The following is a 14550-nucleotide window of genomic DNA, read 5'->3' as shown; positions in this document are numbered from 1 at the left end:
CAAAATGTAAAACCTTTGCTTAAAGAAATTCTAGCCTAGGTAAAGTACTAGATTGTTATCTAGAAGATAGTATTTTAAAACATTGTTATTGCTAAAAGATTCTCTCTTAATAACAGGATATATCAGGGTAGATTTCTTAATAACTGAGTGATTTACTTTTGGTTATATAAGTATTAGAAGTACATTTTATAGTAATTAGAATTTAATTGGAAATAGTTGATGTGCTTTATTTAAATGTCTCATCTCTCTATCTCTTTCCTTCAATGTACTGATTTTTTGAATTGATGAAACCAAGATCCAAATTACCACAGGTTCCGTGTATTGATGATGCAGCCCAGGAAGCAGAAAACTTTTAAGTGAGTTCCTGGAAAACAGCTTCTCCTCTGGTTTCTGAGGAACTCAACTCAGTTTAATTCATTTCCCCTTTTCTCCTTGTTTTTGGAAAGAGCTTTCAGATAGGGAGAAAAGCATTAAGGCATAGTCTGAAACTATAAGCATTATAGATGAAGCCTGACAACAAATTCTTCTTTTAGAGATCAACTCAAACTCCAATAAACATTTAACTGCAGATTCTCCAAAGATAAAAGCAGCAGTCATTGGAAGTTATAATGATGTCTTGCATTTAGCTTTTTCAATGTTCACCATGTGTTCATATCTCATTTGAACCTCTGACTGAGTCAAGATGTGTATCAGCATCTTCATTTGACAGTCACTGGTTATGTGACTATGTTGGAGACAGAGCTAGACTGTTTTCTGACTCATGGTCTGTTGCTTTTTCTACTTTATCACCTGGCAATATACCATGATTTTTAAAGAGCAGTTTTTTTCCAATATAGACATCTTGAATACTTAACTCTAAAGAAACTACTGGAAAGATTCATGGAATTTTTTCTAGTCTTTTTGATTTTTCAATTTTTAGACCACAGAACCAGATAGGGGAGATGGTGGGGGGCTGGAACATTTCCCTTATCCTCTGTATCCTTCCTGGCTGGTTACTTGGACTCCTTCTTCTTAGACCCGGGCTCTGAGCATTTTCCTAAGATACTTAGAGGTTCTTCAGGGGTCCCTCCATCTATGTCTTCATCTAGAGTCCCTAAGCTTCCTAGGTTAGGCAGGTAAATAATTGATAGGAATTGTTTTCTTTTCATTGTTCCTTAAGCCTATATTCCAATCCGCTCTTTCAACTATTTTCTCCCTCAAATCCCTGCTTTCTCAGGGATTTGCTCTTTCAGGGTGTCTGTGAATTGGGGCAACACATCTCCTTTGCTGTGTGGACCTGGCTGTGTTTTTTTTTTTTTTTTTTTTTTGCTGATCTGTCCATCTCATGATCTGCCTGCCTGCCCAGACCTTCAATGGGCTAAGATATAGTGATACCTTGTCTCTTGGCCTCTTCTCTATCGTTGTGACCATATTTATGCTTATTTTGACATTGTTCATGTCTGGCACAAGCTCCACAGGGGCTTATCTCCTTTACGGACCTTCAGATACTTCTGAATCTTGACCCCTCTATGCCCATTCAGTTCTTGGTTGGGCATCTCTACATCTGTTTGAACATTCCTGGCTGCCCATTTTGTTGGCCAGAATCATCCCACCTCTTGCTAGGACATAGCACCCCATATCAGTGGAAGCTTGAGATTATAAGACTTTTCTGTTGTCCTAACAGAATATTCCTAAGACTCTTCCCCCCAGATGAAGGAGGAGGAAACATGTTGGGGCACCAATCGGCAAGTCTTGAGATTTTGCCTTACCATGTCTTACCTACACCACATACCTTAGAATGGAGTTCCCAAGTCCTCCCAGAGAAGGGTTGACAGTTAACAACTCAGGAAAACTGCATGTTATATTTCTCCTTTTAGAAATTTATGATGTACATTACCATACTAAAGACCCTAAGAAGAGCTGCACTACACAGCTTGTTTCAAACCAGATAGGTTTCGTGTTTCCCATTCTGTCTCACCATGGAATCTTGTCATCACCATCATCGTCGTTGGGGACACTTGTTTTTATCTTAGGAATCCCATGGGGAAATGCTGAGGATATAGCAAACACACAGCGTTGTTTCTTTCTCCTGGGCTAGAGTGCTTTCTCCTCTCCTTTTCTTCTTTCTCTCTAGTCCTCTCCCAACCTCTCCTAATCTAGGTCCCTTATTTTAAAAATGTTACTGATAAGATTACAAAGTTGCAGGTAGGAGGAATAAGTTTTAGATCTAATTAAACAGGGTGGCAAGAATCAATAATAATGTATTATATGTTTCAAACTAAGAACCTTCAAGTGTCTTATCAAAAAAAGATAAGTGAGGTGATGGATATGTTAATTAGCTTGATTCAATCATCTTACTTTGTATACATATATAAAATCATCACATTGTACCCTATTAATGTGTACAACTGGGATTTGTCAATTAAAAATAATGTTAACAGCCAGGTGTGATGGCGCATGCCTATAATCTTAGCAGCTAGGAAGGTGGAGGCAGGATGATCACAAGTTCAAAACCAGCCTTAGCAACTTAATGAGGCCATGAGCAGCTTAGTGAGACCCTGCCTCAAAATAAAGAATAAAAAAGGGTAGGATGGGGCTTAGTGATTAAGCATCCCTGGATTCGATCTCTATTACTCCTCTTGCCCAAAATAGAAAGGGCTGGGGATGTGGCTCAGTGTTAAGTGCCCCTGTTCTTAATCCCTGGTATCTGTACCCTCCAAAAAAAGTCAATAAAAAATATATAAATTTGTGTTTTGTTTTAAAATGTGTGTTGCCCTGACCTCCTCTTTTGCTCTCCAACACATTATACAGCTGCACGTGCTTTGTGCTGTCATAATTTTCTACATATCTGTTATTTGAACTGCCTATAGATGTGCCTTTTGTTTGTATTTGAGTCTAAATAGCCTCTGCTATACTTTGAGCTCCTTCATCCTTGTCACAAGGCCTAGAGTAGGGTGCTCAATAAATATTTATTGGTTAAATGAATGAATACATCTTTTTTTTTAAAAAAAAATTTATTCTAATTTGTTATGTATGACAGTAAAATGCATTACATTTCATATTACACATATAAAGCACAATTTTCTATATTTCTGGTTGTATACAAAGTATATTCACACCATTCGTGTCTTTATAAATGTACTTAGGGTAATGATGTCCATTTCATTCCACCCTCATTTCTACCCCCATGCCCCCTCCCTTCCCCTTTTCCCCTTGACCTATCTAGAGTTTATCTAATCTTATCATGCTTCCCTTCCCAACCCCACTATGAATCAGCCTCCTTATATCACAGAAAACATTTAGCATTTGTTTTTTTGGGATTGGCTAATTTCACTTGGCATTATATTCTCCATCTCCATCCATTTACCTGCAAATGCCATGATTTTATTCTCTTTTTATTGCTGACGAATGCATAAAGATGCATCTTAAGATATTTGAGAATGACTTTGCAGAATTATAGTGAGAAAGGTTTTTGATTCACGTAAATGCTTTATAAGGTTAGTCTGTCACTTAATTTTATGATTAACAACAATTTCACATAATTTTTATTTTAAAATAAATTTTATTTATTGGTTTGTGCTACTCATTGTTTCAGGAGGTGAGTCTACAGTGGTGATAACCCTTTATATACTCTTAGTAGATCGCCTGTAGATAGGTTTGAATATCAAGCAAAAGAGAACTCTGTTTTCACAGATAGAAGCCAATGTTCAGGGGTTAAGTGGCATGCCTTATAGCACCTATGAATTATTGAGGATTCTTACTTCAAAACACTTGTGTTAAGTTGCTATTCTATTTTATAAATCTCCAGTGATCAGTATGCAACATTTCTATGAAATCATGTGGACTTCACATGATTGCTTATGCTTTGGTAAAAGCATTACTTATTATATCCAAAAACATTGTCATTCTGACGCTCCATAAACAGGCAGGCAAGAAATCACCTTGGCTCTATCTTCAAAAGATATTCAGAATATAGCATTTCATCTTTTTCTACCTCAGCCCTGGGCACCGTCATCTTTTGTCTAGATTATTTCACGGTTCTGTACTGTTCTCCCTCTGTCCTTACCTCTTTGTGATCTTTTTTCAACAGTCAGGATGCAGTGACAAGTTAGGGTACCTCACTCTGCTCAAAGCCCTTTGGTAGGGTCCCATCTTTGAATAAAAGCCAAAGGCCTTCAAGGCCACAGTCTTGTCCCTATCATCTTTCTGGCCTTATCTGTATTGGTTGTGTACTTCAGGACTGTGCAGATGTCACTATATGGACAGAATCTTCCCCCACCTCCTTATATTGATTGGTAATCACTCCTCCTTGGAATATCTGCACTTCCATTTTACTCTCCCCTTTTCTACTGTTTCTAGCCCCTATACTGTTGATATGTGGGAAAAGGTTAGAGAAAGATCTTTTTACTTAGCAGGTGGTGTTATAGATCTCTCTTGGTGGCTGAGGCCCTAGTACAAGCTCTCTTGTGGGTTCACATGTGAATTCCTTGGGATGCCTCCCTTGACGTCATTTTCTGATGTTGGAGATCTGTTCTAGCTCCTCCTCTTTCAGCTCCCTCCCTTAACTCCTGGGCATAGTACCTTCCATAGCCTCTCACTTCTGGGGTACTGTGGCCATTGTGCCAGACTCTTAGATGAGGTACTGTCAAAACAACTCAATCCTGCTGTCGTCTATTGTATCCGCTTAGCACCTGGGAAACCAGTGTGTCCTTTGTCGGTCACTCAGCGAGTTGCCCCACTCTCACCCATTTTCTATGCCATCTCTGCTTCTAAGAGCAGAAAAGCCAGTCTCTTTACTGCACTAGCAGGGATAAGAGGCTGGTGTCTCTTTCTTGTAGCTTCTCCTACTTATGTGTGATTTGCCAAGAAATTCCTTGCTTGATTTTGGTGTAGTGGGAGTGGGACTGACAACAGGGTTGGGAGAGCCCTCCTCTTCTGAGAGAAGAGGTAGCATGCTTTTTCCAAGCCAGCAACTTCCAGTGCTAAGGTCACACAGGTCATAATCTTTCACATGCTAGTGTAGTGGGGTGATGTGTGGGGGACACCCTACTGTCTTGCTTTTGGTAAAAGCATTACTTATTATATCCAAAACCATTGTCATCCTGACTGTGTGGATGATCCCATCCACACAGCAAGGGATCATTATACTGCATAGAGGTATGAATCAGCTGAGAAAAATTAACCAGAAATTATAGAAATAAAATAAAAATTAATTTATTAATTGAAAGCGGGACATGGTGAGACCAGCTCTGATGGAGACAGGATTTGACAACAAAATGGAGTCTGAGCAGCTATTTATGTGGGCAGGTGCACCAGAGGGATTCAGTGGGAAGAACTTCTTCAGGAAAACAGGAGGAAGATGGACAAAACAAGTTATTTGGGGCTTAGCAGGTTATGCCAACCTCCTTTATCTCTGGGCAGGCTGGGATTTAGAAATCAAGGCTTTTAGAACTAGTGAGTTCTATGGCAAATACAGAACTTTCCCCCATCAATAGTTATTGCTTTGCAGATGTGCATCCTCCCGGCAACCTTGTATCATGGGGTTCCCCAAAGCAGTGTTTCATTGATTAGGGTTTCACATAGTTCAAAGCAATGATTTATCAACCACCTATGACATAACTGGTTCTACTGCCTTTTAGCAAACTCTCTGTTGTGTCTAGCATTTGTCAGCTCTCTTTAGAATTGAGGGTGGCTGTTAGTTTTCAGCTCTTGGGATTTAGCTATGATTTTGAATACATAAATAAATAATTCTATCTAGAATCTTGGTGTATATGTATTATATATACTTTAAGGAAGGTTCATTTTGAAGTATTAAATTCTTAGGGTTATTGTTTGTTTGATGATTTGTCTCATTATTGCTTAAAACACCAATTTGTTAGAAACTTAATAATTTTAATATGTGAGATTTGGCTATACAATATTATATTAAATCTGAATCACTTTTTACTCTGACTTGACATATATTTGTGTTTTCCAATATTCAGGTGATATATCCTAGAACATCAGAATTATATCTTAAGAGTTCTTGGTCCTTTAAAGAGAATGTAGGCTTAAGTTATCTTTGCCTTGGACAAGTTTTTGAGGGAGAAGGAATTCTGGCTGACCTGATTAGTGACTTGCTCAAGAACTAGCATAGTTCCTTAATTTACAATCTGGGAGTATGATAATATGTCCTTGATGACAGATTCATGAGACCTAATATATAAAAATTACTTTCACTTTACAGTATGGATTATTCAAGTTCTCTTTCCCTATGCTAAGAGGGTTAATTTCTTTAATGTTTGAACGTACTTTTTAGAATCTGGGTTGTTGGACAGCATGAACACTTGCTGGGTCCTTACACATAGAGAGTTCCGAGCTATTGTATTTGTGAAACTAAATGAAGTATATTTAATTTCCAGGGTGAAAAGGAACAACCTGTGTTTGCAATGACTGGCCTACGATGGGGATCCTTCAGAGATGCTGGCGTCAAAGTTAGCAAGTAAAGGATTGTTACATTGATAGTTTTTAAAAAATCTTTTTCTGTCCTTGCCTTTGAGGTATTAAGACAGTGGTCTGGGAATAAATCAGGTGGGCCTGGAGGTTGAACTGGGTATGATTAATGAGGTAGGAACACTGAGCCAGAGGTTTGCATCCTGTTTGGTCAACAGTAGCCTGTTGGGAGCTGAAGAGCAGAGTGCTCCATCTCTAATTTTAGTCACAGTATTTGAGTGGACATTTAGGCTCAAGCTAGAAGGAAGGGAAGCTGAATGCCTGCCATACAGCAGCATGTTCAGCTGGGTTCTGAGCTGAAGGCATTGCATGGCCTCAGTTTAATGGAGCTTTTACAGTCCTGGTTGGGGTACCTTTCCTGAGAGGTGTTTTTTTGTTTGTTTGTTTTTTGAAGGCCTCACAGATTAAGAGACCACTGGCTACCTCTCTTTGAGAAGGGTGAAAGGTGGACACCTGGCTGTGATGTGACATGGGTGAACAGGCTGAAGAGTTGCTGATTAGAGGGCCATTGCTGGCTTTCATTGCAATAGACTTATTTTTGGAGAATCCATTGTATGAAATGAAACTCTTGGCTGGAAAAGAGTGCATGCTGTGTTCCATTTGATGAGGCGAGATTGAGGAGGCTAGGGCTTCCACCGTAGGACTGAGGGAGGTGCCCTGTGAGGTGCACCTCATTCCTGGCAGATGGTGTTTTTGTCTTTCTTTTTCTTAAGGCCCAGAACTTCAGATTTCAGTGTAGTTTAGCTGATTGTGGTTGATCTCATACACAGCTCTCACATCAAGAAAACCTTCTTGGGGCTGGGGTCATAGCTCAGTGGTAGAGCACTTGCCTACCATGTGTGAAATGCTGGGTTTGATTCTCAGCACTGCATGTAAAAAAATAAATAAAGGTCCATTGACAACTAAAAAAAAAGAAACCCTTCCTGTACTTGGCAGGCAAGTCTGCCACACTTTCTTTACAGAAATTTCTCTTACTTGTTTCACTTTATTATTCTCGCTAATGAAATTTCTGACTGTGAAATGTCAAAAGACAGATATTACTGTGTTATATTGCACACTGCACTCTTAAATATTTCACATCTTCTTATTTGCAAGTATACCATGATTATGTCGATGCCACAAATTACCTTGTGTTTGATCTGCAGTCTCATATTCCCACAGCTCACCAAGAAGAATTGCTTAGCTCTCCCTAAAACAGGCTGGTGAGAACAAGTTGCTTTCCAAAATGTGTTGATCAACAATTAGATACAAGCACAGGTCAGGCCTCTTAGGAATATCTCACATACTTGTAATATCTCACATACTTGTCCTGTATTTTGACACGTTTCCAAACAGTGAATTTTAAAATTTGGTGGTGGTTATATTATACCATGACTAGGACTGGCCACTGAGTTGCTTTTTGTGTGAAAGGAGAAACAGAAGGGATACAAGAAATCACTCCCTAGCTGGCCATAGGAAGACTACAAGCTTGGTATTAAAATTTGCTATTGGTAGAGGTGACAATTTAGAAATAAACTGCCTGAGTCAGGATGTTTTCTATTTGGCTAACTGGGAAAAAAATCAAAGTATAAAGTAAGCTGGAAAAAAAAAAAATCAGATGACCAAGGCCCTTGTTAGTAGCCTCACAGTATTAACCTAAATAATGATTTAGAGTGCTCCACATTGCCTGTTGGAGTCAGTCTGTACACATTCTGCTATTCCAGGCTCTGCTTACTGTGTCATTGGCCCGTAGTTATGTATTTATATATCTTTATTTTTAAGCTTTCCATATCTTTGCTCCTCCTCTTGCCTAAAATGACTTCCTTCCCTCTTTTGTGTACCTAAACCCGACTCAGGCCCACCTACATTCTAAGCTCTGTACCTTTGCTTTATTCTTGTGCCATTCATTTCACAAGTGTGGCTGTTCCAGTGGTTTTAGGCCTTTAATGATTTTTGTCCTTTCTTGACTCCCCTTGCCAATGATAAATAGTGAACGGTTTAAACCATGACCTATATATTCATGTATTATTTTCTATTATTTGGGGGTTTATTTTCTCTAATCATAAACTCCCAAAGATGGGAATTTTATACTCTATATTTTTTTGCCTCCATATACATAGTGAGAGCTAAATGAGTATCAATGGATCAGAATCAGTAGGGAGCAATGAAAGTAGGATGGTTGATAACACAGATAAATTTCAAGAAAGGAATCTACTTTTTCCCCCCACATTTTTTATCGGTACATTATAGTTGTACATAGTGATGGGGTTTGTTGTTACATATGTGTACTTGCACTCGAGATGGCAATATAATTTTGGCCAGTATCACTCCCCAGTACTTCCTCCTTCCTCCCAACTCCTGGTCCCTTTCCTTTATTCTACTGATCTCTCTTTGATTTTCATGAGAGGACCCTCACCTCTAACACCACCACCTTTCTGTTCCTTTTTCCTCTCTATCTTCCACATATGTGAGAAAACATATGACCCTGGACCTTCTGAATTGGGCTTATTTCACTTAACATAATGTCTCAAGTTCTTTCCATTTTCCTGGGAAATGCCATAATTTCATTTTCTTTATGGCTGAATAAAACTCTAATGTATATACCATATTTTCTTTATCCATTCATCTGTTGATGGATACCCAGGCTAGTTTCATAATTTGGCTATTGTGAATTGTGCTGCTATAAACATTGGATATGCATCTAACACTATAGCCTGAGGACTTTAATTCTTTAGAATAAATACCAAGAAGTGGTAAGGCTGGATCATATGTGGCTGGATCATATCATGCCTAATCTTCTGAGGAACCTCTATACTGATTTCCATACTGGTTATACTAATTTATAATCCCACCAACAGTTTAAGTGTTCCTTTTTCTCTACGTAAGAGGAATCTACTTTCTAATTCCAAATAGGCATCTTCCTTTCTTTAGTAACTTTTATGTGTCTAGCAGTACTCGGTGGGTCCTCTTCACTTTGGTTTAACATTTGCCACTAAAACTGCATAACGCAAGTAATGTGAAAGTATGCTGGTTTACAAATTTTAATTGTTGGTGTGTTGGTGTGTGAGAGAGGACATGGGGTACAGGATCCCATCGTGTGTCCTACAACACATTAGGCTGTGCAGCATCTTCATCATCTCAGTGTGTCTTCAGCATCCTCTCTTTGCGGCTCTTTTGACTGTGTTCTCAACTGCATTTTGTGGTTGAAATTCTGTATTATAATGATACTTTTGAATTTAGGGACTCCAGATTCTGGTTATTTGTCTCTTGTAAATTGCAAACATCTTTCTACTGTCTAATTACATACAGTTGGCCATGGCATTGAAATACAGATTAAAATGTACTGTAGTATGCTTATGTTAAGCCACAAAGCCTCCAGAGCAGCAAATCATAATAGTAGTGTCATTCTAACATATCATTTATCATGAGTGCTATCTATCATATTGTTGTATCTTTTAATATTCTAATCATATTTATCTTGGTCTTCCTCAGGTACTGGTATCTTGGGCCTCTAAAAATCAAAGCAGCCCACTTTTTCAGCACTCTTCAGGTAAATGCAATTTATAATGTAGAACCTGCCCTGTGTTACTTTGTTGTTTTTGTGATGTGTGCATTTGAGGTTTTTTTTTTTTTAATTCCTTGTAACAAATGCATGTGGCATACTCCAACATTAAAATGGTCCATTTGATTATATACAATTACAGAAAGCATTCTTGTTTTTATAAGAAACCACTGCTCATCTACAAACTCATTTCTTCCATGACCAAAACCATATTTAATTTCTCTTTGATATTTTACTTCCCTTTGTTATTCACTCACTTTTAACAGACAAACCTTAAACAGAATGACATATATCTCAATTATTTATATGTGTCTCTATTAGTACCTGCCAATGAATTGAAAATTTCTAATGGAATATATCTAATTGTACTTTTGTATAATGTCAATAGGTTTCAAACTATACTAGCCAAATATGGGTAATGGTTACTGTATTGGACAGTTCAAATATAGAACATTTAAAATTTTTTTCTTTTAATATTTCTTTTTTAGTTGTCAATAGACTTTTATTTAATTTATTTATATGTGCTGCTGAGAATCCAACTTAGGGCCTCACACGTGCTAGGCAATTGCTCTACCACTGAGCCACAACCCCAGCTCTAGAACATTTTCATCATCAGAAAAGGTTCTTTTGGATAGTGTTGCTATATATACTATACATTAAAAATTATTAAGGGCTAGGGGTCTGGCTCACTAGTAGAGTGCTTGCCTAGCATGTGTAAAGCCCTGGTTAGATTTCCAGAAAAGAAAAACAAAAAGAAAAACACAGTAAAAATCTTGGCACAGAGAAAATCTCAGCAATTTATATTACTGAAATGCTAATAGAAAAATCATCCTTATCTGTGGACTAAATACTATGATCAGCTTTTATGCTAATCAAAGTAGTATAATCAGTTTGGCTGGCTAATCTGAAAATTGGTAGTGAGAAAATTGGTTCCAATGTTAATATTCAGATTTATCAAGTTTTTTCCTAATTATAAGAGTAATACTTGTCCATTGCAAAACATTTGGAAAACATAAATCCCTTAACCTGAAAAAAATTCCTGTTGGATTTAAAACTTAAATGTTAAAAACTAATATTGCTGAAATACAATAGTGATTTTAAAAATTAACTTGCCTTTCTATACCAGAGGCAGACTGGATTGTAAAGTGCATTATTATCCAAGAGAGTAATCACACTGATGAGCAGTGGGTACATTTAGGAATAAACAGCATGACTATATGTTGAAAGGGTGGAGTACTGTTTCCGCAGTGTATTCAGTAAGCAATTATTGATATAAGCCTAGGATACCAAGCCAAACAAGAGGTTTTCTGACTTCAAGAAGTATTTATATGCTTGAGAGAAGTATTACAAGAAAATTTACATTTTGGCAAGTGCTAGGGAAGAAATAGGAAAGGATGAGATGAAGCAGAGAGGGCAGCTTCCTAAATCTAAGTAAGGTCAGAAAGCCTTCTCAGTGAAGGTGACACTTATGCTAAATTTTGAACTGTAAGTAGGACTAAAAAAGGGCATTTTGGTTAGAGAGACGGGCCTCATGAAGTCCTCGTCACAGTGATGGACCATGGTCATTAATTACAGTTTATGCCGTAGGATGTCAGGAGAGGAAGCTGGAGGACAGATTGGGGCAGGCTTTGATGGGCCATCTGACCTTTATCCTTAAGGCACTGGGGAGTTTTTGAGTCTTAAGCAGAGGCACATCATGAGCAATCTGCATTTTGGAAAAACTGTTTGGCAGCAGTGCAGTCAAGAGATTAGACCTGGGTGGCTAAAGGAAGGACATTGGAGAAAAGAGTCTTATAGTAATTCAGTGATAAGGTATAGACTAAGGCAGTAACAATGAATGTGGACAGTGCAGGTCAGATCAGAGAGCTCTGGAGGTTAAAGGTCTCAAAAGTTGGAAGAACACTGGACTGCCAGATTTTTGGTTTAAGGTATCGGAGATTGGTAACTTAGTTTTTCATTAATGTTAATAATACTAGAGTAAGATCAAGTTTGTGAAGAAAGATGAAATTTTGTTTGTGTGAGCTTAACAGAGAAATGGAGATACAGTTGTGAGTTGGGTGGAATTCAGCAGAGTGGTCTGGTCTAAAGAAATCTATTTAGACGTCATATGTGCGTGAGTGGAGTTGAAACTCTGGGTTTGGTGAAGTCACCATTGACAGATGGCCAGGAATAGCCTTGAGGGATTAAACATTTAGAAAGCTGGAAAGGATGACTGGGAAATGCTAAGAAGAAATCTAGGAGAGTTCCAACAGAGAAGCCCACAGAGAGGAATTTCTAGAATTGTAAGAAGCAACAGCAAAGAGTCTAGATCAAGATGGGAATGCGTCCTCAGGATTTGGCAGCCGTGGTGACCTCTACAGTGGGGGCAGGGTAGTGGCATATTAAGGAAAGCTAAGGAATGAGCGGGAGGTAAGGAAGTGTATTCTACCCTTTCAAGAACTTGGCTTGGGGGAAGAAAGAGAAACTTGATTTTGAAGAGGAGTTTAAAAAAAAAATGCAAAAGCTGGAGAGAAGTAAACAATAGATCAGTGGAGTGTTTTGTTTTTTCTTAAATTTTTTTCCAATTTTTTTTTCTAGTTGTAGATGGACACGATATCTTTATTTATTTATTTATTTTTTAAAATTTTTATGTGGTGTGAGGATCGAACCCAGGGCCCCACGTGTTTGAGGCAAGTGCTCTACCATTGAGCCACAACCGCAGCTCCTGGAGTCAGTCAGTCAGTCTTTCTTTCTTTCTTTCTTTTTTTTTAATCTTAAAGAGAAATATCCATGTTTTTATACCCAGGGGTAAAAGAAAAGAATAGGAAGAGGTGAAGACAAAGGAGACTGAGAAAGCATGACTACATTGACAAAAATCCAGGAGCAGGTAGAAGAGTGTAGGATCCAGAATTATCCTGGGGCAAGGAAGCAATGCAGTTTTTACTGAGATGGAAGTTCTGGATGAAATCAAGTTTATAGATAGTTAAGGACATTCTCACAAATGTACCTGATGTTCTCATTGAAACGAGTGATCTGCCAAAAATGAGGTGGGTGATGATGGTGGCATGGAAGATTTTGAAGATGGAAGAGAGGAGATTTAGGGTTATCAAGTGGCATTGAGGACCTGAGACCAAAAATTTGTGGTGGCACTAATATGCTCCTTTAGGAATGTGTTTGTCTATCAGTGCTCAACAGGAGTATGTTTTTTTCTTTTTAATAGTGCTGAGCCCTCATGTAGGAATACTGAACGGAGCAGCAAGATCCAGAATTGGGGCTCTCTAGGGTCCATGTTATCAAAGAATAAAGTCACAAGAGGGCCAAAGAGTAATGGGGAAAAAGGTGATTTAAAGTAATAGACTCTTAATATGATATTGAGAGAACATGGAGAGATCAGGAACAGGAATTAACAATGTGATTGAAAAATTTGTGATTAGGATCTCAGAGACCAAAAAATAAGACCCTTCTTTTCTTCTTCTAAATGTGAACCAAGTTATGAAAATATGCAGAAGCAGGCAGATAGAGATGAAAATATCCGCAGGATTGCAAGATGCAGCCTAGACTTGTGGTCACAGTCTGATTTCCATTTGTCCAGCTGAAACAGCCAACCCCTCCTGGACAGAGACCACCTGGGTAGGCTTACTGTTTGCATGAAGAGGCGAATGTGTCTCAAGGTCAGCCAGTGTCAGGGAGGGAGGAGGCAAGGGTGGTCCCACATGTCAAGAACTGAGGAAGAATAAGCAAGCAGTGGAGTAAAAGGAATCCAAGATTGTTACTGTTTCCTAATTTGCCCTTTTGAAACCAGAGAACAGGGAGGTGATTCCCTCAGACAGACATACTGGGAACAAAAGAATCAACCAGAAGACTCCAGAATGTGTTTACAGAGTGGGCCATCAGGGTTTTAGATGTCCAAGATGGAATAGCTCTGAGTAACTGTCAGGGATAGGATGAGCTATGGAAATGGTGGCAGTGGTGAATCAGAGGGTTGAGAAGTTAAGGTGTGGTTTTAATTATTCCTGTGGGCATCAATGCAGTTCAGGATGATGCTGATGTGGGATGCCAGGGAGTAGATGAGCGTGCCCTCGGTGAGCACAATGAGCTTTGAAGCAGAAGTGAGAGACCTGGACTGGGTTTAGAGTGTGAGACTGGGATAAACCGTTCTGGCCTCTTTGTGAAGTATGGTTCCAGATGTGAAGTAGGTATTTGAGGCAGTTAGATTTTTATCAGTCTCATTTTTGTGTCACCAATTGTAAACCAAAGATAAGTTTATTATGAGATGACTACTCTGTGCTCACTCACACTGACTTTTTGTTTTTGGCGGGGGTCGGGGGGGGCGGTTGGGCAATTGTGAATAGCGGTTAGCAGTCCATTTTGGTCTCCTCCCTGCTGTATGTTAAGGAGAGCAATGAAGGCAGCAGTCACTGAGTTCATGGTTCTCAAGAGAGCTTGAAGAGGAAAGGAAAGCTTGAGGATTCCACATTCCAAATGAATGAGAACTCCATCTGAGAGAGATCATTACTTTCTACCAGGAATAGCAGAACACTAACATTACTTCCAGAGTT

General features: G+C 38.7%; 1 protein-coding gene across 5 annotated transcripts in view; it reads left to right on the top strand.

The window, feature by feature from the left end:
• The window catches only part of Agk (acylglycerol kinase), a 76503-nt gene that overhangs the window by 49719 nt on the left and 12234 nt on the right, over nucleotides 1–14550 (top strand). For all 5 annotated transcript variants that reach the window (XM_026405401.2, XM_026405402.2, XM_026405398.2 and 2 more), the window contains exons 10-11: nucleotides 6381–6460; nucleotides 9943–10000. In XM_026405401.2, coding sequence (XP_026261186.2) covers nucleotides 6381–6460; nucleotides 9943–10000 — 138 coding nt within the window. The remainder of the gene's footprint in view (nucleotides 1–6380; nucleotides 6461–9942; nucleotides 10001–14550) is intronic.

Source organism: Urocitellus parryii, chromosome 3 (assembly GCF_045843805.1).
Source record: "Urocitellus parryii isolate mUroPar1 chromosome 3, mUroPar1.hap1, whole genome shotgun sequence".
In the NCBI taxonomy this organism is placed as follows: Eukaryota; Metazoa; Chordata; class Mammalia; order Rodentia; family Sciuridae; genus Urocitellus; species Urocitellus parryii.
Note: the sequence above shows the minus strand (reverse complement) of the source record. Positions and strands in the feature narration are given on the sequence as shown.